This window comes from Alosa pseudoharengus, unplaced genomic scaffold (genome assembly GCF_046254945.1).
Source record: "Alosa pseudoharengus isolate Yale_2024_CS ecotype anadromous, Long Island Sound unplaced genomic scaffold, YU_APseudo_1.1 YU_APseudo_1.1_scf_7, whole genome shotgun sequence".
NCBI lineage: Eukaryota > Metazoa > Chordata > Actinopteri > Clupeiformes > Clupeidae > Alosa > Alosa pseudoharengus.
The window spans coordinates 35154891-35177850 of record NW_027468859.1 but is presented as its reverse complement, the minus strand read 5'-3'; the positions used below and the strand labels follow the sequence as shown (position 1 = coordinate 35177850).

The 22960-nt window shown below is 45.0% G+C and overlaps 2 protein-coding genes across 3 annotated transcripts in view; one reads left to right on the top strand and one right to left on the bottom strand.

The window, feature by feature from the left end:
• Window positions 1–503: 503 nt before the first annotated feature.
• LOC143109335 (uncharacterized) lies at window positions 504–9240 on the top strand. Its single transcript, XM_076271987.1, has 6 exons — window positions 504–590; window positions 1979–3012; window positions 5671–5810; window positions 6091–6325; window positions 6551–6657; window positions 7676–9240. Exons 2-6 carry the CDS (start codon window positions 2603–2605, stop codon window positions 8719–8721), a joined length of 1938 nt encoding a protein of 645 aa, XP_076128102.1. The 5' UTR covers window positions 504–590; window positions 1979–2602; the 3' UTR covers window positions 8722–9240.
• Window positions 9241–9578: 338 nt separating this feature from the next.
• Window positions 9579–22960, bottom strand: part of tab2 (TGF-beta activated kinase 1 (MAP3K7) binding protein 2) — a 58139-nt gene continuing 44757 nt past the window's right edge. The window contains exons 4-8 of one of the 2 annotated variants that reach the window (XM_076273404.1): window positions 22033–22193; window positions 17031–17124; window positions 14809–14889; window positions 14206–14310; window positions 9579–12314 (exon numbers count right to left, since the gene is read on the bottom strand). In XM_076273404.1, the coding sequence (XP_076129519.1) occupies window positions 12175–12314; window positions 14206–14310; window positions 14809–14889; window positions 17031–17124; window positions 22033–22193 (581 nt within the window). In that variant the 3' untranslated portion in view covers window positions 9579–12174. The remainder of the gene's footprint in view (window positions 12315–14205; window positions 14311–14808; window positions 14890–17030; window positions 17125–22032; window positions 22194–22960) is intronic. The other variant, XM_076273405.1, reaches the window with a different exon arrangement.

Here is a 22960-nt window from a genome sequence, read left to right as displayed (position 1 = left end):
CCAAGGGTCTCTGGGACATGCACCCCCCCCCCCCCACCACCACTCTCAATCAGTCAGATCTTCACAACCCAGAGGCTCTCCATGGTGTTGACTCTGACCCAGCAGTGAATCAAAATGTGGTAATGATGTAGAAGAGCTAAACATGGCAAACAGCAATGGGTGGGTGGGTAGACAAGCAACTCCTCCAAATTGAAAGTACAGTCCTCCCAAGCCCCAATCTAGACCACCTGGGGCAAATTCGCAAGTTGCACGAGGAAGTAGTGTTTCAGTGGAGAAAAGACCCTGTTCTTCTGCATAGACCAGCTTCTATCCTTCCTGTAGCATGTAGTGATCATTCTGTCTTTCTCCCTCCCTCCACTGCCTCATTCTTTCTTTCTTTCTTTCTCTTTATTGCTTCCTTGCCGGTAGAGCTCAAAAGAAAAAAAAAGAAAAATGCAGCCACTTCCTCGTTTGGGGAGATAACAGTGGAGTGGCGCTGAAGAGAGCTCAGTGTGTGTGTGTGTGTGAGAGAGAGAGGGACGAGGCTTCACCAGCCAGACAAGCCTGCACAGGCAGCCACGGGAAGCGCATCTGCATGCATACACACCACTGTGAGTACCCTCTGCACACACACACACACACACACACACACACACACACACACTCACACAACCGCTGGGTTTGGGGTCTGTTTGGGCTGGTTGTTGTTTTTTTACGAGTGTTTTATGTAGAACGTTGTGCGAGACGTTTGTGGCACAGGGTTTCTGACGATCAGGGTTTCAGTTTACTCAGCAAGGCTTGGGTACAACGGCAAAAAACTCTTGCAGACACCTCTCTCTCTCTCTCACACAGAGAGAGAGAGAGAGAGAGAGAAGAAGCACCACACAGAGAGAGATTTAGACTTGAATTCCTCTATAACTTTAAAACCATTTTATGAGGAGCCGCAGGAAAGAGTGAATGACAGCTGCCAGTCAGACAGAGAGGTCAAACAGGACAGACAGACAGAGAACCTCACCACCAGAGGCTTGAGGTGGGGGGTGGAGGGGTCACTGAATGCGCTGTTAACAAAAAGCAAAGGGTCGCACCGCAAGAACAGGATGTGGTGAGGTGCAGGGTACACACAGACCAATCAGTGGCTTGCCCTGACCTGTTCTAAAAGTGTCTCTGGAAGATTGGCGGCGATACATATTCCAAAACTACCGCTCGATTATCTGCTGTGACGCATAATGTCTACAAATAAAGGGCAGTGTTCCTTCTCAAAGTTCAGTCATGTTGTTTTATAGGAGGATATGGTGAATAAGTTCCAGAGTGTGAAACTAAACAGGAAAACATTAAGCAACCCCCCCCCCCCCTCCACACTCACTAAAGGTGGGGTTTACACTAGATTAACTGAGCACTTGTCTCTGGGTGTACACCTTGCCCGAGAATGCTAGAAGGCTAAAGTCAACCAGCAGGGCAGGCCCATAACAAGTGGCAGGTTATTTCTGTGCAGCACTAAATATAGCCACAAGGAAGACTCAGTTAGAAAAACACCTTGAAGGAAGATATTAAAAACAGCTTCGTAGCTAGCTAACCTGCCCGGCCTTGCTGAACTTCGGTTTCTGTAAGTGGTCAAACCAGAATTTTATGAAAGAAGTCCCTGACGTTTCCTCAATTCTGTGATGTAATTGAAAGTGAATGCATGTCTTTCGCAAGTGTTCAAAATAGGGAGTATGCCAAATATCATACATGCTTTTCATTTTAGAGTGACTTACAGCATTCCATGTCTAACACCCACCCACAACCCACACACTCAACACACACTCAACACACATGCAAACAACTCACCTTGGCTGAGCGAGGGGGCTTTTTGCTAACTAGGGCGTGACGTAGATAGGTGTGTTTCTCTGTGTGCAGTCCCCATGCAGTGGTGCACTGTGCAGATCTCTATCGACGCGGTGCACCACAGCCCAAAAAAAAACTCCCTGTCACTTCAGCCATGCGCTTCCTGTGTTTACAGTGACTGAGGACCATATTGACAACATCCCTCCTCCTCTTCCTCCACCTCCACAAGCAGCACCACCACCCTCTCCCCCCCCCCCCCCCACCCTCCGAAAACCACACCCTCGCTCCCTCAAGACCACAGACTCACCGGCCTCCGCGTCAACTATTCCAAAACTAACAGCTCGGTCATGGAAACAGTCATGAGTTAGAGGAGGGGTGCGGACAACCCAGAGGATTCCCCAGCGAGAGAGAGAGAGAGAGAGAGAGAGAGAGAGAGAGAGAGAGAGAGAGTGAGTGAGGGGCAGAGAAAGAGTGAGAGAGAGAAAGAGAGACACTGAGTGGAGGCAGAAGCTGCGGTCATAGGAACCACGTTCACATCAGAGCAGGAGCTGCCACTCAGTACACACATGGACCAGTGACCCTCTACTACAGGACCACTGTAGAGTGACCTTAACTCAGGTACACTGCACACACATACACACACACACACACACACACACACACACACACACACACACACACACACACACACACACAGAGTGTGAGACTGAGACTGAGACAAAACATCCTGCTAGGTAAACAGAGAGACAGACAGACAGAAAACACACACACACACGCGCACATACACACAGACACGACCATGCAGACTGCCACGGACAGACAGCAAATCAAGGTGGAGCGCTTTCTAAAGCTGGGCTACTCCCACACGGACATCATGAGGGTGCTGCACAGCCTACGCCAGGATGCCCAGACCAACGACATCCTAGAGGAGCTCATCAAGACATGCCCCAAGAGCAACAGCACCAGCCAAGCGTATAGCGCCACCACCGCCAACGGACACACCAACGGACACGCCAACGGACACACTGACGCGCCGCCCGCCCGCACCGGCAAGACCTCCAGAGCTTCCAGCAGCAGCCCCCAGTTGGTGGCCAGAGGGTGCAGCTCACCTCGGACGGTGTCACCGGCACGGAGCCCCACGCCAGTGGACCGGAACCACGTCAGTAACCTCAGGCCAGTGGTCATCGATGGAAGCAACGTGGCCATGAGGTGAGTGCTACTGTTCAAAACACAGAGATCAGCTGGCTAAATGTACACATACATTTTGAGTTGCGGAGAAGCTACCGAAACTACAGTCGAAGGGATTTGCTTTGACAACTTTAAAGGGAAATGGATTTTAAATTAAGTCAGTTGAGAAACTCATGGCTTAAGGCAAGAGAGGTGCTGGTGTTAGTTATAGAGGTTGGGTGACCTCTCCTTCACTTAGTGACCACCTCAGCTACCAAAACTCAGCCCCCACCCCCCCCCCCCATTCTTCGTCTAGTTGGTGCCGAGAAGAAACAAGAGAGCACTGTGCCCTACATTATGGGCTGAGAAACTAGAGCAGGGAGGAAACTAAGGGGCTGTAAGCAGGTGAAAAGTACAATAGCTGGTGCTGTTGATGGGCTGATGCTGAAGAGAAGACAAGAGCACTGGTTAAGTGACGCACAGAGAGGTCACTGGAGCTGTAACCATGGTCAGACTGTTCCCACGCTTTAAAATTAGCAGTGATGGCAGGATTAGGATCCTCATTTGAGTGACACAAGCAAGATGACAGAATTAGAGAAACTCCTATTTACAGCACACAGTAGCAGCAGTGGAAAGAGAAAAAGAGAGAGAGAGACAGAGAGACAGAGAGATAGAGATGGTACAAATTACTCTTGTCATGCAAAGGCACAGACCAACAAGTCAACATAGCACAGAGTGAGTTACAAGTTCAGTGGGAAACAAGCACTGCTACTCTGCTTGTTGTGAGAGGCGAGGTTGCCATACCAACACACAAAGAACCAAAACTCAGTGGTGTCAGATAAGAGCAGTTCCTCTTTAAGACAACAAAGTGAAGTGAAAGTCAGAAATTATTTGTTCATTTTCGGGGGAAAAGTGTGGCAAGTGCTCAGAGACATGTAAAGGCATGCAGACTACAACAAAGAGCACATAATCATGATTTGGGCACTGCTCTTTTACCATGACCTGACATGACACTGCTCTAAACCCATTTGAATTTGTAAGGCCTTAGTACCAAACCCAACTGCCAACCCATGCAAAGATATACCGATGCAGCAACAGATGTAGACATCTCTCGGTTTCTCTCCCTCAGTCCCAGTGTTTTTCCTGAGTATGGGCTGCTAAGGCATTCGAATGCTGTGTCCATGTACTGTAAATAAATCTTGACATCCACCATATTCTCCACAGCATTACCGGTCACTATGTGGATCACTGTAGCAGGCTATTCATGGGTTTACTCTTGTCATGAGATCATTCCACATTGACCAAAGATATATTGTTGTATATAGGCCTACTTTAAAGAGTAGTCATGGAAAGAAAGCATCATTTGTAGGGTAGATTATTGTGCAACCTCACAGTAAAACGACCCGTCATCATGACGTGTTCACCTGTTAAATGAAAATCTCAGTGGCTCTGTGTGAGTGTCATGTGCCACAAGGGAAGCACCAGAAAAGTCCCTTCTGAAATATTAACATGTGACTGACCAGACAACTATGGAGCCCAGGAGGTGTCATTGCAATATTTTTTTTTTGAGAGAATGTGCGCTCATTTTAGTAAATTGTGGTCTCATTTTACTAGATTGTGTGCACAATTTCATATATTGTGTGCTCGTTTTACTACATAGTGCTCTTGTTTTACTAAATTGAGGTTTCATTTCATTAGATTGTGCGCTCAATTTAGTAAATTGTGCACAAATGTTACTATAATGTGTGCAAAGTTTACTAAATCGTGCGCACATAATACTAAATTGTGAGCTCATTTTACAAAAACTAAAATGAGAGCACAATTTAGTCAAATGAGCCCACTATTTAGTAAAACGTGCGCACGGTTTGGTAAAATTAGCACGTTTTCTGGATATACACCAAAAAATATCTTACAGTGACACCTCCAGGGTTCCATAGTCAACTCTCTCCAAATATTTGTCTTTTACTAATTACCTCTATATCCCCGTGACGAGAGTTGGTATTGTTTATCTGTGGGGCCGTCGCACTGGTTTGACGCCGGAGTTCCATCACAGGTTGTGCTGCATTGCAAGCTACACATGCAAACTGACAACCACATCCTGTTGGTGAAGGGTGGGCAGGGAAAGCCCCGCATTTGGGTTACGATAGATCATAAGCAAATTAAACTCTCACCATCCAGCTGAGAAGACCATTGAACAATGACACACACACACAAAAAAATGCACGCACACACAATACATTTATGAAATAATTGTCTGTGTAGGCCTAGTATAAAATCAAGAGAATTAGCATAAAACGTAATAGCACGATGTTAATGTTATTTTTATATACTAGCCTACACTCGATATAAAACCTCAGCCAAAGAGCACCGCTTTGAGTGTCAGCAAATAGGCTACTATAATCTTGTTTTTACAGTAAAACGTCATTCTTATAGTTCACTTCCAATGCTTATTAGAAAACCAACAATATGCAATCAGTCAATAGCCTACAATAAATAAGCCATCAACGGTCCTAAAAAGGATGTTTGCATAGCATAATTTGCTCAGAATGACAATCAACTTCGAAGAAACAATAATAGCACTGACTCTTCATGCTTAAACAAGGAACTGAATATTATCTTGACTGTGGTGTTCCGTGAAATGGCCATATTCGTGGACCATAGATTATCATGAAGTTGAAGTACAATGTTCTTTTATTTCAGCCATGGAAACAAACAGGTGTTTTCATGCCGCGGAGTGCAGTTGGCCGTGAAGTGGTTTTGGGATCGAGGCATGCGGGACATTACCGTGTTCGTGCCGATGTGGAGGAAGGAACAGCCGCGACCTGAGACACCTATTACAAGTATGTCAACCCACAACACCCTGTCATGTCGTGAAATTAACTATCCACTAGATGGGGATATGGCTGTTGTTTTGAACTATATAATCACTTGTTCCAATGCTCAGTCTGTGAAAACCACAATAATGGATTGATTGCCAGTTTATTTTTAGCCTACCCCCTCACTTTTGCATTCCGTGTGTTTGTGACTGTATCAAAGTTACTGTAATCAGAAGTGTGGTTTCTCTCTCCATGTAGCCTACTGTAATGACTGATCATACTAATGTGTGCTTAACAATTTCAGATCAACATATCCTAACTGAACTGGAACGGAAAAAGATCCTGGTGTTCACGCCATCACGCTGTGTGAATGGCAAGCGGATCGTGTGCTATGATGACCGCTACATTGTCAACCTGGCATACGAATCAGACGGCATCATTGTGTCCAACGATAATTACAGAGATCTGCAGATTGAAAAGCCACAGTGGAAGCAGTTCATTGAGGATCGCTTGTTGATGTACACGTTTGCAAATGACACGTATGTTCGGAAATACTTCATACTGAATCATTTTTGAAAGACGGCTAGCTATCCATGATTTAATTGGTACTGGTAGGCCATGATTTAATGGCCTACATCCATTGATAGCAATAGCAATTGTCTTGGAGATTGTGAGGTTATATAACCCACATCACCGGGCCTGAAGACACTACATCTATCTACAGTGCTGAAACCGGAGTGTAACAGTTTCACTCCTCATTTTAGGTTCATGCCTCCTGAGGATCCCCTTGGAAGGAATGGTCCAACTCTTGACAACTTTTTAAGGAAAAGACCAACAGTTCCTGAGAACAAGCAACAGCCTTGTCCATATGGTGAGCAGCAAATCTTGTAGGCTAACAGATGAGAGAATAAGAGATCGGACACTAACAGATTAATCTCAAGTAGGAGGTTATCCTGAAAACTGCCCATACAGAGGACAGCAGAGATTATGATGTGTCATGTAGGCCTAGTAAATAGTCTACTTATCAACCATCAGGCCATTCTGAACTACTCACAAGTAACATGACAAAGTGACGGACAATCACTACCTGTTCTTAAAAGGCCAGTTTAATGCCTTCCATTGTTCTCCAACTAAGAGATCAAATCATCCAAAATAATACTATATCATTAAAAGGGGGAGGCGGAATGTGGAGATGGTAAAGATGCTCCAAGCTCACCGCAGAGCTCCTCAGCTGAACGCGGCTCCACTCCAAACAGCTGAGGTGGATTTGCGGCTGGCGATGATGTGTAGCAAGTGAGCGGCCTGTGATTTTTTTTTGGCAGGGCATCTGTTTGGGTCTCGACGTTGCCAGAACGTTGGGACCTGGCACAGGGGCTGCCGCTACAAAAAGGCCCCCTGACTCCTAATCAACCCCTCCCCACGTCTGATCAGGCCTGTAGATAATTGAACTTTAAAGCAAACACACGGCTGATTTTACATCTGTCCATTGTCAGGCATAAAGTACCTTCTGTGTTAGTGTAAGTGCAATGTAGGTAGGGGTGGTGGTGGTGGTGGTGGTGGTGGGGGGGGGGGTCCTGACTGGAAACAGGAAGAAAATGGGGGAGCCAGTGCTGGTTGCGAGTTTAGGACTAATTTGTTTGCCTTGCTAAGTGTGTTTATGGTCCATTAGAAGAGGAAGTGAGTGAAGGGGGGGGGGGTATGCTCAAACAAACGCACCTCCTCACTGTTGACAGTTTCTGAAGAGATACTAAGGTACATCTGGTGCTGCTGTGTGTGCTGTGAGTGCACGTCTAGTTCAGGTTGCATAAACAAGTGTCCCATGTCTTCTCCTCCCTCTGCACACCCTCTCCCTCTTAACCCCCTCTCTCTATTCTGTCTGCTTTCTCCAGGGAAGAAGTGCACTTATGGAGTGAAGTGCAAGTACTACCACCCAGAGCGCGCTGACCAATCACAGCTGTCTGTGGCAGACGAGCTGAGAGCAAAGAGCAAGTCAGCCATGGAGCAGGAGCAGGCACTGCACCGGGCCTCCATCAACGCCACCTCCACCCTCCACCCTTACTCGTCATCTCTCAGCGACACAGGGCTGGCCGCCTACTCCCACACCGGCTACTATCCCAGTGCGGTGCCTTGCATGGGTCAGGAGGACCGGAACTCGCCGGTGCTGCGGTCCAACAGCCCCCGAGGTGGAGGAAGCCCGGCGCACATGCGCAGCTCCCTGCCCGCCTACGGCGGTCTCAGCTCCGACAGTGACCACGGCTTCTGCTCTCTGGACAACTCCATGACGAGGATGACCATCCAGGAGTTGCCCCATCATCATCATCATCATCATCATCATCAGCAGCAGTTTGACACTCAGCGCGGGCGGTCTCTGGCCTTCAGCAGCGGAGTGGCCGGCTCCAGTAACGGCAGCGGAGACTTCTACTCATCCGGCGGCCCGAGGATGACCCCTGAGCACCACGATCATTTTCACAATGGTCAGGGCGTTCATGCGCCCGAGTGCTGCTACAGCTGCGTGAAGGCGCAGCCTCAAGCGCCCGAGTGCCACTATACTCCCATGATGCCTCAGTCTCAAGGGACAGGCGGTGCTCACGCTCACCTGGGCTCGCCTTTCGGCCACGGTCAGTGTTCGTATCAAGCGATTCCACACGGCCACTACAGCAGCATGCGGGCCCACAGCCACGGCCCTTTTTTGCGCCTGTCCAGGGAGGAACCACAACACGAAAGGCCCAACAGGGGTACTTGGTCACTGCCTTCGTCTGACCCCACCCAAACAGTGAGTGGAGGTGCAAACAGTGAAAGGAGAAATGCGATCAGGGCACAGCTGAGCACCAATTTCCAACAGAACGCAGTTGACCAGGTCATGAGCCACAACCCAGACGTCCAGGACACGACCACACTAGTGGGACTGATCCAGAAATTCAGACCCAGCTACTGAGATTATTTTCGTCAAACTTCTTTCCCTCCTTCACATATGGACTCTCAGACGGATGTTCCTTTCTCAGGTTTATCTATGTGCTGTTTACAATTTCTAAACTGCCCTGAAAGTGCTCTTACCGACAACTGACTTTTGAACTCACTCACTCACTCTCATTTCCAAAAGCCTGCTTTTTTTAAACTTGTTTCTTTTTCTCTATGTAGACCGTCCACACAGAATGTGTTTTCATTGTGAATGTGCCATGCACTACTCTCTGTGAAAAATTTAACTCTTGATCCAACCTAGTAAAGGCTGGGTGAAGATCCTGTCTTGCTTCGGGAAAAGGAGCAGTAAGGGCAGCAAACCCTGTCATGTATGTAAAAGCATTAACAAACTGCCATGTCAAAGCAACAACATTGTTGTTTTTAGTTCTGTAGCCCCGATGTGGGGAATGAGCCCAAATATAAAATTATTGTTGTGGAATATGAAATTCACTGACAATAAACATGTAGGTGTTGAGATATACCTCTAATACTTTTTGTTCTGCGTCACTTGTTTTCTTTTCAACTTTTGAAAAAGGACAACATGTTCTCAGTTCCTCATTATGCCAAATGTTATTTCCTTGATAACTTCTTTGCAGTCATGCCAAGAAAGAATTTTCCAAGTCATAAGGGAAATGCTACATATGTACTTACTTACTCATCAACGATAAGTTACCGGTAGAACCTGAAACCTCAATATCTACCCTCATCTCCTCTGCCACCTAGTGGTTAGCTCTTCAAAAGACTGCACTCTACTTCAGGTGGTTCATATTGCATTCATTGCTGTTAGAGAAAAATCAAAGCAAAATCATAAATTAGGTGGGAAATAATACAGAATTTCAGAATAGATTTTTTTTATTTTTACAAATAACTTATCTGTTACAAAGACAGTTTTCCCAGCTAAAATCAAAAACAACTTTTAGATATCCAAATTAGTCTCTCTTTTTTGCTTTTAATTAATAAAACACGTATGAACAGACTCGTCTCAATGGGCTATGGCTGAAGCAGATACTGGATTTCCTTTTTTATTTTTAAAACAGGTCAAAGTATCACATAAGTGCTTCAGAGAAATTGTATCAGTTTAACTCTCTACCCTTCCACCAATTTCATCCATGTAACGCCTTTTGGTGTTTCTGCTTTAGCTCTTTTTAAAAATGACACGTTTGACTGGTGACTGCTTAGATTACTCAGACACAAAGCACTCAAATCCAGCAGGGTGAGGCAGCAAATTGCAACACGTGAGAATTTTTTTTTTCACAAATCTGAGGAAAAAAAAAAAAAAAGAAACTTCAAATATTAAGGTAAAAATCAATAAAACAGTAAACACTGAATTCTCAAATCAATAGTTAGGACCAACATACTTTGGGTGGAGGGGGAAAGAATCACTTGTGGCACTGTCTGTTCAGGCTTGTGTAGTCTTAGCCGAGGTCAAGTCCTTCTGGCTTTAGGCACATGTAGGTGATCACAGGTGCTAGGCACTTGAACAACGGGGCTGCCGGATGCACAGCCGCATCCTGGAGCTTTGGTTGACTGTAATCGATTGATTTCGTAGTTTACTTGTAAACCCAATCTAACCACCACCGTGACACTTTGCTGAACACTCATCTTTTTTAGATCAAGCTGCGCACATACACCCAGGTAACATCACCCCAACCCCCACCCTCCCAAAAAAATAGTCCAAGCCCTCAAACTTTACTCTGGAGAATATATAGTTTCTTTTTCTATAAAATGTTTATGGGTGCATTGGTAAAAATGCACACTTCTCTTGGCACAGAGGTGTAAAAATCCCCAAATATTAAACCTACATTCCAGTTGTCAGATAAGATGGTTAGTCAATCCTTTTTTGTGGGCTTGTTTTTGTCCTTGTTAACAGTCCAAAGTTCTCTTGCATCTTCAGAGACGAGGAAAAAAAACAACAAAAGAAAACAAATAATTCCATCTTCCGACTTCCGCTGCATGCGCAGATCGTACGTAGGACCGTCAGCAGCTTTGTATGCCAGTAAGGAGAGGCGAGCGGCCCACAGCTTCATGAACACGTCCTGGAAAAAAAAAATCAAATCCGCTTCCCATAGGCACTGCTTCCCTCCTCACAGAAATCAAGTTCAAAAGCTTACAAAAATGGGGAAACCGTGCTTATTCATGTTCAAGAAGAAATGAGGGAGAGGGAGGGGAGAAAAGAGGAAAAGTTATTCTATAGTAAGTCTATAGAGCTATACTTACAAGAAATATAAGAGATTCATAGTGTGAGAAGGAGGCATCTTTTTCATTGTTTAAAAGCACATTCTAAAACTATGTACAGTTATAAGTTCAGGGGAATAGTTTTCTCCTCCATTTACTGTACATGTAAAGCATGCAGTTTAGTTTTTTCTCTTTTTTGGTTGGTTTTTTCGCTACAATTTGCAGAGGCGCCAGTTTTGGTGAGGAGTACTCTCAAAGAAAAAGGAGAAGAACAGAGAATCGTTTGCTTCCTTTTTTCACCCCCAATCAGTGGCAGAAACTCCGCCTAATCTTCCCATCAGCCCCTGCACACAGCGACCCAGATGTGGCCATCAGTCTGGCCCAGAAGGAGCCTGTGTGTGTAGATTCCCCATCATGCTCACACACTCGAGTCCAGATCCTGATTCCTCTCCCTGCCGTTAAGGAGAAGAACCCCAATCACTGGCATCCACACAGCCTTCCCTGTGTGTGCGTACGGGCAGTGTTTATGTGTATGTGTGTGTGTGTGTGTGTGTGTGTATGTGTGTGTGTGTGTGTGTGTGCTTTCACTCCGAGGCACAGTACTCTGATAATACTGAAGAAGGGAGGAAGGAGGGTCTCCCTTTGACAGAGGAATGTCCCTCGGAGCTGGGTGGGGCAGTGGTGTGTGTGTGTGTGTGTGTGTGTGTGTGTGTGTGTGTGTGTGTGTGGCACACACGTAAATACACACACACTCCAAGAAGAGGTACCGCCGGCGCTGCTGGCTTGCGTTTGTGTTTTTTTTTAAACTGTTTTGCTTCTTTTGTTTGTTTGGTTTGTTTAAGAGACACAACTCTATCCAGTCAAGCCTTCAATGATTAAGCATTCGACAAACCTTGGAGAAAAAAAAAAAAAAAACAGGACACCAACGAACAACAACAACAACAACAACAACAACAACAACAACAACAACAAAAACAACAACAACACCAACAACAACAACACCAACAACAAAAACAACAACAACAACAACAACAACAACAACAACACCAACAACAAAAACAACAACAACAACAACAACAAAAACAACAAACAAAACTGGTAACCCTGTCCGTGTTTTCTCAATATGACTAGAAGAATGAAGGAAGAGGAGTCGTCCATTCTCCCACTGTAGCGGAGTGTGTGTGTGTGTGTGTGTGTGTGTGTTGATGCTGTGCGGGGGCGTCGGCGTCGGTCGGTGTGTGGCGTCCGATGTGGCTCAGAAGTGGCGCGGGAACTCGCACTGTTCACAGCGGAGGAGGGCGGGGTGGTTGAGGAAGGTGCAGGCCGTGCAGCTCCACTGGGTGCCTTCGTCCTCCTCCGAGTCGGCTACCGCCTTCACACTCTTACTGGGGGAGTCTGGGAAGGGGGAACGAGGGAAAGGGGGCCATATGGGGAGAGGAAGAGAGGAAGGGATGCAGAGAGAAGGATAGACAGAGACAAAGAGAGAAAGGCAGAGACAAAGATGGTGTGCAGAAAGTGAGGGAGCCAAAAACGAAGAGAAAGGTGCAGGGGTAGGGGTAAAATGAAAGGGTGATGACAGACATGGGAAGACAGAGAGAAAGACGGAGAGAGAGGGAGAGGGGCAGAAAAGGGCGTGTTATTTACATACAGAGAATTAATTCAGAAGACAGATTTACACACGCTCACATAAATCAGCATGTTCAAACACACCGCAGCTCTACCAGCTGTGCGGCTTACCCTCTCAGGCCTTACATCAAATTAGCTATCAGAGGCATAGTTTCCCCACGATACGTTTATAATCCTCTCTCCAAAATGAAAAACAACGCCGAGTGCTCCTGAAACTCAGAGTGATAGAAAATTCTAGATAAAGCGTTGCCAAGACGGCGCTTCATATACAGGGAGCATGTGGGTCACACGAGCAGTCTACTCTCACGAACAGGTACAGGCAGCAACTAATTGCCTAAAAAGGACATGAGAATAAATGTTGGCAGCCATCCATTGGATTAGGCTTTGTCAACCTGACACACATACAGTTTGGAACAAAATTATTCATATTCCCTGACAATTTTTTTTTATAAAAAAGATATAAAGGCTTCTTTTTCTGATTTCATGTTTCTAGCAGATTGTCGTACAACGTGTTGGCATGTGTCAGTGTCATTTTCGGTCAGAACGAACCTAATGGTCAAGAGAAAAATCAACATTAAATCAATATTTGCCAGGGGTAGGAATCATTTTGTTCCTAACTGTAACTTGTCCCACGTTCTCTGCGCTACATAGTGAACCTGTCGTTGAATAGAATTTAGGGCTGTAGTTTGAGGGCAAAACAGTGGCAACATACAGCACGAGCAATTTTTTTGCACAAAAAAGGGCCAAGACACTAAGTGGGCAGAGCTGGGCAGAGCTGCTGAATAGTGCCAGATAATATCAGTGTGAGATGGCAATCTAGCTGTGGCTTCTGCTCTGGGCAGTGTTTGTCTGGAGAGCTTTTCCAATGGAACTTTGGAAAGTCTGTTTTTCAAAGCAATTAAATTAATTGACAGATAATTGCAGCTTGTCAGACATGTTTAAAAAATTCACCAGTCACATCCCTTCAATTGGACGGTAATATTGTTAATCGGGGTATGTGATTTTGAGCTTGGAAAAATAATGCTTTTTTTGATTCCATGACAAGCCAATGTAATTTTGTCGAGATCAATATAGCCCCTCTCACATATATTCTAGAGAATTTACAGTATTTAGGCCTATAATAAAAAACATCCAAACAGGCATAATAATGTGTAACATGTAATACATATTAAATGTAATTATTTAAATTCATCAAATGGAACACATTTGCAACTTTCAAGCTAGATACTGAAACAAAATGGATAGCCTGCATCATTGCTGACATTTTGTAGCCGAGGAAATATATTTTGGTGGAATATGCACTTGTGTGGTTCAGCATTACTTCCTCTTGTACAGAGACACACCGGACAGACAACAATGAACACCAGCTGATTACACCGTGTATCAAATATGTACATTTTCCTTTAAATTAATATACATCATGTACCCAATACCATTTTGGATATGGATATAATAATAATAATAATAATAATAATAATAATAATAATAAAAACACATGATGATAGAATTCTCTCTGAAAAGGTTTGTGTTGATGGACAGACATGACCCAGCAGAATAAATGAAATGAAATAAAAGGTGGCAGAGGAGGTTCAGATGACCAAATCTAGCAGAGAAACTTAACGGAGAGACAGACAGACAACAGAGAGACAGATGAACCAACCCAGAGGGACAGGAGGAGGAAGAGCAGCAGAGGCGTCCATCTTTAACTTGGAGGAGACGTTTATTTTTCGTCCTCTCCTGTCCAGTGAGCCAGGGTACTCTGACCCTGAGGGGGTCCCAGAGAAGAAGCGATAGCATGAATGGCAGAGGAGAGGAGAGAAGAGAAGGATGGACAGCATAAAGGAATTATAAAGTTCATACTGTACACCTATATACAGCTAGACTACAGGACGTGCATTTAAAAGTCCTACATTACTACTGTTAATTCCCAAGGTTCACTCATCACTACTAGAAGAGTGCGCTCTACAATGGGCAGTGGGGGCGTAGTGGCTAAGGACCTGGGCTAGCATGCAGTAGCCTGAAAGGTTGTGGGTTCAATTCGCGGGCTTCCAACGATGTGCCCTTGAGCAAGGCACTTAACCCTGGGTTGCTCTGGGGAGACTGGCCCCTGGAATATAATTGACATGAAATGTAAATGAATACGTGTGAATGTAAACAATGGAGGAAGAGATGGGAAGACAGAGGAGAAGCTGCAGTGAGTGGGTCAGACCGTCCATGCAGGGAACACGCCACCTTTTCTAGAACTGACCAACAGATAAAGTACCTTTGGGTTTTGGAGGGACCGGACCGAAGCATTCAAGGCTGTCATAGAAGTTCTGAATTGCACTGGGGTTGAAGTATGGTCCTGCGAACGACATGACCAAAAAGAGACCAGATTACACACAGCTCCTTCTGGCAATGTACTCATACAGACACATCTGTGAAACATTCGTCTGACACAGAGCTTACCGTATAAAGACACCCCTTACACACATACACACACATGAAGGCTGGCATAGTCATGAAGGAACACAATTCCGCAATTTTTTATCGGACACAGCAAATATATTCATATATTCACAGACCTGACCCAGTCAAGCACTGACTGTCACCTCTGACACATTTAGGATTCACTGTTTTTATCACGCCCACTTCACAAAAACAGTTTTGCCCAGTCACCTCTGACACATACTCGGCTTGCTAATTCTTACAGATGCAGCAAATCTACACACACACAAACACACACAAACAGAAACACACACACACATACACACACACACACACACACACACACACACACACAAACACACACACACACACGACACGAAACACGAATCAAGTGTAAATGTAGGACAGGACGGGGCAGGTGATGACTTCACAGGATGTGCACGAGTCATCAATAAAAAAGCGCTTCACTCCACTTCCTCTGTCTTGGCCCGCTAAAAAAGCGCTTCACTCGTCTGCAGCGCAGTCCACTTCCTCTGTGTTGGCCTGCTCACACATTCGAGATGCTGGTCGCACGCGCAGAGGTACCTGGGGCCCAATAAATCCCTTCGCAAACCAACCAGCGACAGGATGCAATTCAGGAAACTGCTGGTAGTCAACAGCAGGGGGGGGGGGGGGGGGGGGGTTAGTTCCTCTTTTGGTCTTTCAATTATAAATCGTCTAGAAAAAAAGAACTGTTGATGTAAATATTGCTTGGGCCTGTCACAGCCTAAACGGCAATGACTATTATGTGGGCGTATACCCGGAACATAAAACGAGCTAAAGGTGATGAGCCTGCTTTCCAGGTTTCTATAATTCAGAGACTGGACCACAGTTTCGTAGAAAGGGCAATTCCAGGGAAAATTACGTTTACATCCATAACGCCAATAAAATGTGATGGTATGGTATGATGTGAATGATTACATGAAATTTGAGCATTTGCTATTTTTGGCTGAAGAATGTACATGAGAAAAAATGCACAAAAAATGAATGTTATCATGCACATCATACAAATGCCAAGGCATTTCACTGGCGTTATGGATGTGACAAAAGTCCATTTTCCGTGGAATTGCCTTATACAAACCCTTAACAGGAGGACATAATTAGCATATAAATGGTAATATATGTAACACCTCTTATCTCCACATCATGGGCCTCAGGTGCATTATTGCTTCTATGACATCGCGTACCTCTCGGGATATAATACTATCTCCAGTTCACATTCATGAAGCACAACCTCAGGCCATTTGCGCCATTTGAAACCAGGCAGTGAGGAACTAATACCGTGGATAGTTGAAATGTTTGCCAACAGTTCTGGGACTTTGCCAACAGGAAGCAAGACACTAGACATGATCAGAGCCATATAAATGGTCATGATACTAGTGGGTCATCCAAATCCGAAACCGTACCGGATTGGATTATAAAGCAAGAGGGACAAAACAGAAGATCGGGAGATCAGAACTCCTTGCATTTTCTGAGAACCCACAGACTTCAAATATGCATTCTGAAAAATTGGGATGGCAAGGGGCTACTAAATCTACTGATCCTTGCATTTGATGGCACAACGAAACAGACAATTATGTCCTGCAGTAGAATCTAGTGCTTAACAGTGGAGACTTCCAGACAAGTTACAGAACACTCAAATTCACTGAGTATCTCCACAAGCATCGTTACTTTGTGTAAATTCTGCATGTCAATCCATCATATTTCAAAAGAACAATACAAAAGAACTTCAATAGGCCATGGCATGGATAAACAGAGTGACATCATCCAGGGTTCCCACTCTTAAGTCAAATGTACAATTCCATGACTTTGCCCTAAATATGATAGAAGTCCCTGACTTTCCATGTCTGGAATAGACTTCATCAAAATTCCATGATATTCCAGAAATGTCATGACCCGCGGGAACCCTGATCATCTTTAACATGCTGCTGGGTAAATGCACGCATACTGTACATGCACCACGTGTCCATCTCACGGGCACGCGGGGATGTGGGCAGGGGGGAGTGAGTGAGTGCTCACCTCGTGTTTGAAGGAGATCGATCTCTTTGGTTAGGCAGTCAATGTCAATCTGCAGTATCCTGTTCTTGCACCGCAACTGCTGCATTTCCTCAATCTGGAGGAGAGGAGCAGACAACAACATGAGGGTCAGGGGCAAAGAGAGAGAGAGAGAGAGGGAGAGAGAGGGGGGGAGAGAGAGAGAAGAGAGAGAGAGAGGGAGAGAGAGAGGGAGATGGGTGGAGAGAGAGAGAGAGAGAGAGAGAGGGGGGGGGAGAGAGAGAGGGGAGAGGGGGAGAGAGAGAGAGAGAGAGAGAGGGGGAGAGAGAGGGGGAGAGGGGGGGAGAGAGAGGGAGAGAGAGAGGGAGAGAGACGGGGAGAGAGAGGGAGAGAAGAGAGAGAGAGAGGGAGAGAGATACAGGGCCACATCTGAGAAAGAAATGCAGAGAGAATGAAAGACTGGAAGAGAAAGAAAAGCAAGAGGTAAAAGATGGATGTGACTGCTTCAGAATCCTCTTGAGTGAAATGGGGCATAAACCATCAAGCACATTTGATGAATGATGTGTGAATGAATACAGCAGCAGAACACCTTCTAGACACATTCTGTGAGTGCGTGGAGTCAGTCAGAGACAGACCAGCGGTGCAGCAGCCTGTTAGTCTAACCGGTCAGTTTTAATGGACTCGGAGGGTGTGAGTTACCCTGAGGCTAAGCAAACTCCAACTCCTCTGCTCCTGGATTTATGCCCCTCCAAAGCGGTCTCGGTCTTACTAACTGAAAAGAATAATACGAATCAACGTGCAAGAAGCTTGTTGCTGTATCCGTCCTAAGCCTGCTTTGGCAGCCATGATGTTTCCTTGCTCATCCATAACAAACTGACTCGCAATACATCAGCCAAACTGTTACACGCCCTATCTTCTGTTTAGCTGTCTTCTCTTGCGTTCGCTCCATCTCTCCCTCTCCCTCCATCTCTCCCTCTCTCTCCCTCCCTCTCTCTCTCTCCCTCTCCCTCCATCTCTCCCTCTCCCTCCATCTCTCCATCTCTCCCTCTCTCTCCCTCCCTCTCTCCTTCCCGCTCTGTCTTCCCAGCTCAAAGGGAGACCTCACCGCTCGCCCTCAAAACTGCTCGTTTTCCTCCCGCTGACAAAACAAGACGGGCGGGCAGCTAAAAACAGCTGATCCAACAGAAATCTAGAGCACTCCCACAATTTCAGGGAGGGGGGGGGGGGGGGGGGGGGTAATATTTCAACAAACTCACAGCTGCGAGCGGCAATGCAAACAAGGCAGGGGGAGCCAGGAGGAGGGGGAAAGTGCGGCCGAAGGAAGGGAAGAGGCTCTGTTTTCTCATAACACGACTCTCTGAAGAATCAGGGCTTCCTTTGGAAAATAAATAAGCCAGGCCCTGTTCCCCAAGTAGTGTGTGCACTGAGACTGGGCCCAAAGATGGACGCTTACGAACCAGATCACGTCAAAGTAACCCTGGCCTTCACTAATGCATCTGGATACCACATATCTGTGTAATCACACACACACTGTCTCACATCGGCAGATGCAAATACAAAGCTATACAATATACTATGGAAAACATGGCGAATATGTTCAAATATAGGAGTGGGGACAATTGATGCATCGCACAGAATATGGACCATTTGTCACCAATCCTAAATCTGATGGATTGTGGCGCTTCAAACAGTGGTCTAGATTCCAAAACAAAATAGCAAATGTCAGTGATGTTTTTGTCTAGTTGTGGGCGGATTTCAAAATGAGAGAGAGCATTGTGATCATCAGATCTGGCCTCTCTCAAAACCACATTCACAGTTCCTTCCAAAAGAGGGCCCTCACCACATCTGGCCAATGAGAGGATCACATGGTACACATGTCACAATGCCCTGTCATCTGTCCCCATGTTCCATGAGACTCCTAATGATTGTTACTCTAATAGCCTATACTTGCAATGAATACATGGCCATCATGGCAAAATTACACAACTGTAAAATGACACCTATATCAATACACATGAAACATATCTAGGATGTGCAGATGTTGAACAAACTGTCCATCTATCTAGATGTTATACATATCTAGCAATGTGCTGATATGACCCAAATCAATTCTTCTAACCTGCATAATGTTCTTTCGATTATAATAATAACAATATTTTAATCTCATCCTACTCAAATGCCATGAACCAAGTTGCTCCGGGTACATTAATATAATTGACGTAAGTTGCTTTGGATAAAAGCATCTGCTAAATGAATACATGTAAATGTTAAAAGGCTAATAGACCAATTTCAGTGTCCAGGTGTCCGGCCTCATTGATGTTAATGATACCTTAATTGGCAGGGTAAAACGTCTTCCTGATTCTGTCTTTCCTGTGGACTTTTCTTTTGCTGTCTATGGGACAGTGCTCTTCCACAGGAAGTTGATTTTCTATCTTGTGAAATAGGCTAATTAGAATTAGGGGATTAGAAAACTCTTGTGCAATTATGTTAGCACAGCTGAAAACTGTTGTGCTGATTAGAGAAGCTATACAACTGGCCTTCCTTTGAGCTAGTTGAGTATCTGGAGCATCAGCATTTGTGGGTTCGATTATACTCTCAAAATGGCCAGAAAAAGAGAACTTTCTTCTGGAACTTGACAGGCAGCCGTGGCCTACTGGTTAGCGCTTTGGACTTATAACCGGAGGGTTGCCGACCAGTAGGCGCGGCTGAAGTGCCCTTGAGCAAGGCACCTAACACCTCACTGCTCCCCGAGCGCCGCTGTTGTTGCAGGCAGCTTACTGCGCCGGGATTAGTGTGTGCTTCACCTTACTGTGTGCTGAGTGTGTTTCACTAATTCATGGATTGGGATAAATGCAGGGATCAAAAGAGTGTATATACACTTATAAGTATATATACTTTTTTGATCCCGTGAGGGAAATTTGGTCTCTGCATTTAACCCAATCGGTGAATTAGTGAAACACAAACAGCACACAGTGAACACACAGTGAGGTGAAGCACACACTAATCCCGGCGCAGTGAGCTGCCTGCTACAACGGCGGCGCTCGGGGAGCAGTGAGGGGTAAGGGTGCCTTGCTCAAGGGCACTTCAGCCGCAGCCCACTGGTCTGGGCTCGAACCGGCAACCCTCCGGTTGCAAGTCCAGAGTGCTAACCAGTGGGCCACGGCTGTACTTATACAATACTTATACTATATACTTATACAGTCTATTCTTGTTCTGAGAAATGAAGGCTATTCCATGTGAGAAATTGACGAGAAATTGCCAAGAAACTGACGATTTCCTACAACAGTGTGTACTACTCCCTTCAGAGAACAGCACAAACGGAATAGAAAGAGAAGTGGTCCCCGGTGCACAACTACTGTAAGCAAGAGGACAAGTACATTACTGTCTCTAGTTTGAGAAATAGACGCCTCACAGTAGTGATGGCAAGAGGAAGCTTCTTGAAATCTTGAAGCTTTCCAGCCAAATGTGTTGAAAAGTAGGGGTGTAAATCGGAGTCTTCATGACGATTCGATACAATATCGATTTCTTAAGGCAATTATTTGATTATTTTTGATACTTCAGAATTCCCCACGATACGATTCGATACGATTCAATACTCAATATTTTTACATGATATCTATGAAGTTTCAAATAAATCAACAAAAGTTCGGAATGTAGGAGGTATCTAAAGCCTTCGTTATACAGCCTCCTGTCTTTGCAAATAAATAAAAAAAAAACACCCGCAGCTTAGGAGTAGGTAGTGCGCTTACATCGGAGCCATAGACAGAAAAAGAAAGGTCGGAGCTGATGCTGAAAATAGATAGGCAAACAAACAGGCGGCAAAATAAACACATTAATCGATACTCTTGCTGACGAATCGATGCATTGAATCGCCTGCTGCATAATCGATGCATCGATACGAATCGATTAATATTTACACCCCTATTGAAAAGTGGTTCATTTCTCGAAGGCTTTCGAATGCACCCTAGGACACCTACTGGTCAATAAAAATACAACACATAAAAATTCCTAACACAAAAGCAATACAAAAAGCGCCATTTGGTCCGCAAATGCGTGATACATTCATAAGTACAGGCATTGGGGAATACAAGCGATTCCCATGTTGAAATATTTCCTCTCTTTGTAGCCTAACAAAGTAGTAGCTTGGCGATCTGTGAAAATTCATGAAACGAGATAAGGATCGAACCCAGGTTGCGAGATCCCTAACCTAATGCCTTGCCCAGTGTCCCAAAGAGCAACTTTTTGCAGACACAAATATGCAATATTTGTGAAATATTTTCTCTCTTTGTAACAAATGAAGTAGAAGGTGATTTGCGACCCAGGTCGCACGATTTCTAGTCTAACGCCTAAACCAGTGTCATATCCTACAATCAGACTTCTTTCAGAGAAAAAAAATCTATATTAAATTGTAGGCTAACATTGGGTAAAATGACACAGAAGAGAGCAAAGTGCTTTTGTAACTGAGTGTGTTTGAAGAACAGAGGGCAGTGAAAGTGCTTTGGTAACTGGTAGTATTTTTGATGAACAGAGCAGTGAATGAAATATAGGCCTACAACCAACCAACGACTGACTACCCACGAGTAGGCTACGAAGCAGTGAAGCCAAACGAGGCTTCGAACGTCACGTCTGACGTCAAATTACCAATACAACTCAAGCCTCGATACGGGGCTTTGCTCGGAATGGCTTGACGTTCTCGACACACGCTTCGGAGCCTCGGTATCAACCGTAACATCACTACCTCACAGGTCTTTAACTGGCACCTTCATTAAATGGTACCTCAACAAATTGACAGCTAGAATGCCAAATGTCTGCAAGGCTGTAATTGCTGCAAATAGAGAATTTTTTGACAAAGTTTGAAGGACAAAATTATTATTTCAAATAAAAATAATTATTTTTTAACCTTGTCAATGTCTTGACTATATTTTCTATTCATTTTGCAATTTGATGAAAGTGTGTTTTCATGGAAAACATGAAATTGTCTTGGTGAGCCCAAACTTTTGAAACGGTAGTGAAAAATGTAACTCACCGAGGGAATTTGAGAGACAGAATTGGATCTCTGGAGTCTTCTCTTGGTCAGGTCATTCTCCATCTCGTTGACTTCGTCTTTTAGTTTCTCTAGCTTCTTCTTCTTCAGCTCCAGCTCGCGCCACAGCCGTTCCATCCGCGCCTTCTGGTGGACGAGCAGGGCTAGAGCACAGCGGAGCAGAGCAGGGGGTTTATGGGATTTAGGAGGACTGTACGTTTAAGGCTTTGAATAAGACTCAACGAGTTTGACTAGGACTTAAGTTGAGCTTGCTGAAAAGACTGTTGTTTGGTTAGGGAGGCTTACAAAATGGCAGGTGTGATTTGAGAAGAACTGTAAGACAAATGGTGTTGGCTGCTACTTCACTGTTCTATACAAGCATTTTTGAAAAAAGAAAAAAAAAAAGACTGCATGACTGAGAATTGAGAATGAGAATTGAGAATGATCATGCGCTCCGTAAACAAGTATCAGAAGTGTTAGAAATAATGATCAATTATTCTGTAACTGTATATATGTAATGTATGCCTGTATTTGTTTCACATTTACTTATCCAGTATTCACACACACACACACACACACACACACACACACACACACACACACGGCAGAGTTGGGAACCCCATCCCATTTCTCAATCCAGTCCAGCGCATTTGAAATGACCCCTCTCCTTAAAGAGCCTTCCCCTGCCCTTACGTCACCCTTGGGTGCCTCAGACTGCCTGTCTTGCCTCTCTATCTCTTTTCTCTTGCCTGTCTTGCCCCCTAAAGTCCTTCATCCAGCATCCTTAGCCCCCCCTCACCGCTGACACTCTGGAATCCATCACGGCACTCACTCCCCTCTGACCCACTAAGCTCACAACTTACTCATCAGCTCACTCACACAAACACACACACACACACACACACACACACACACACAAGTCAGTATTACA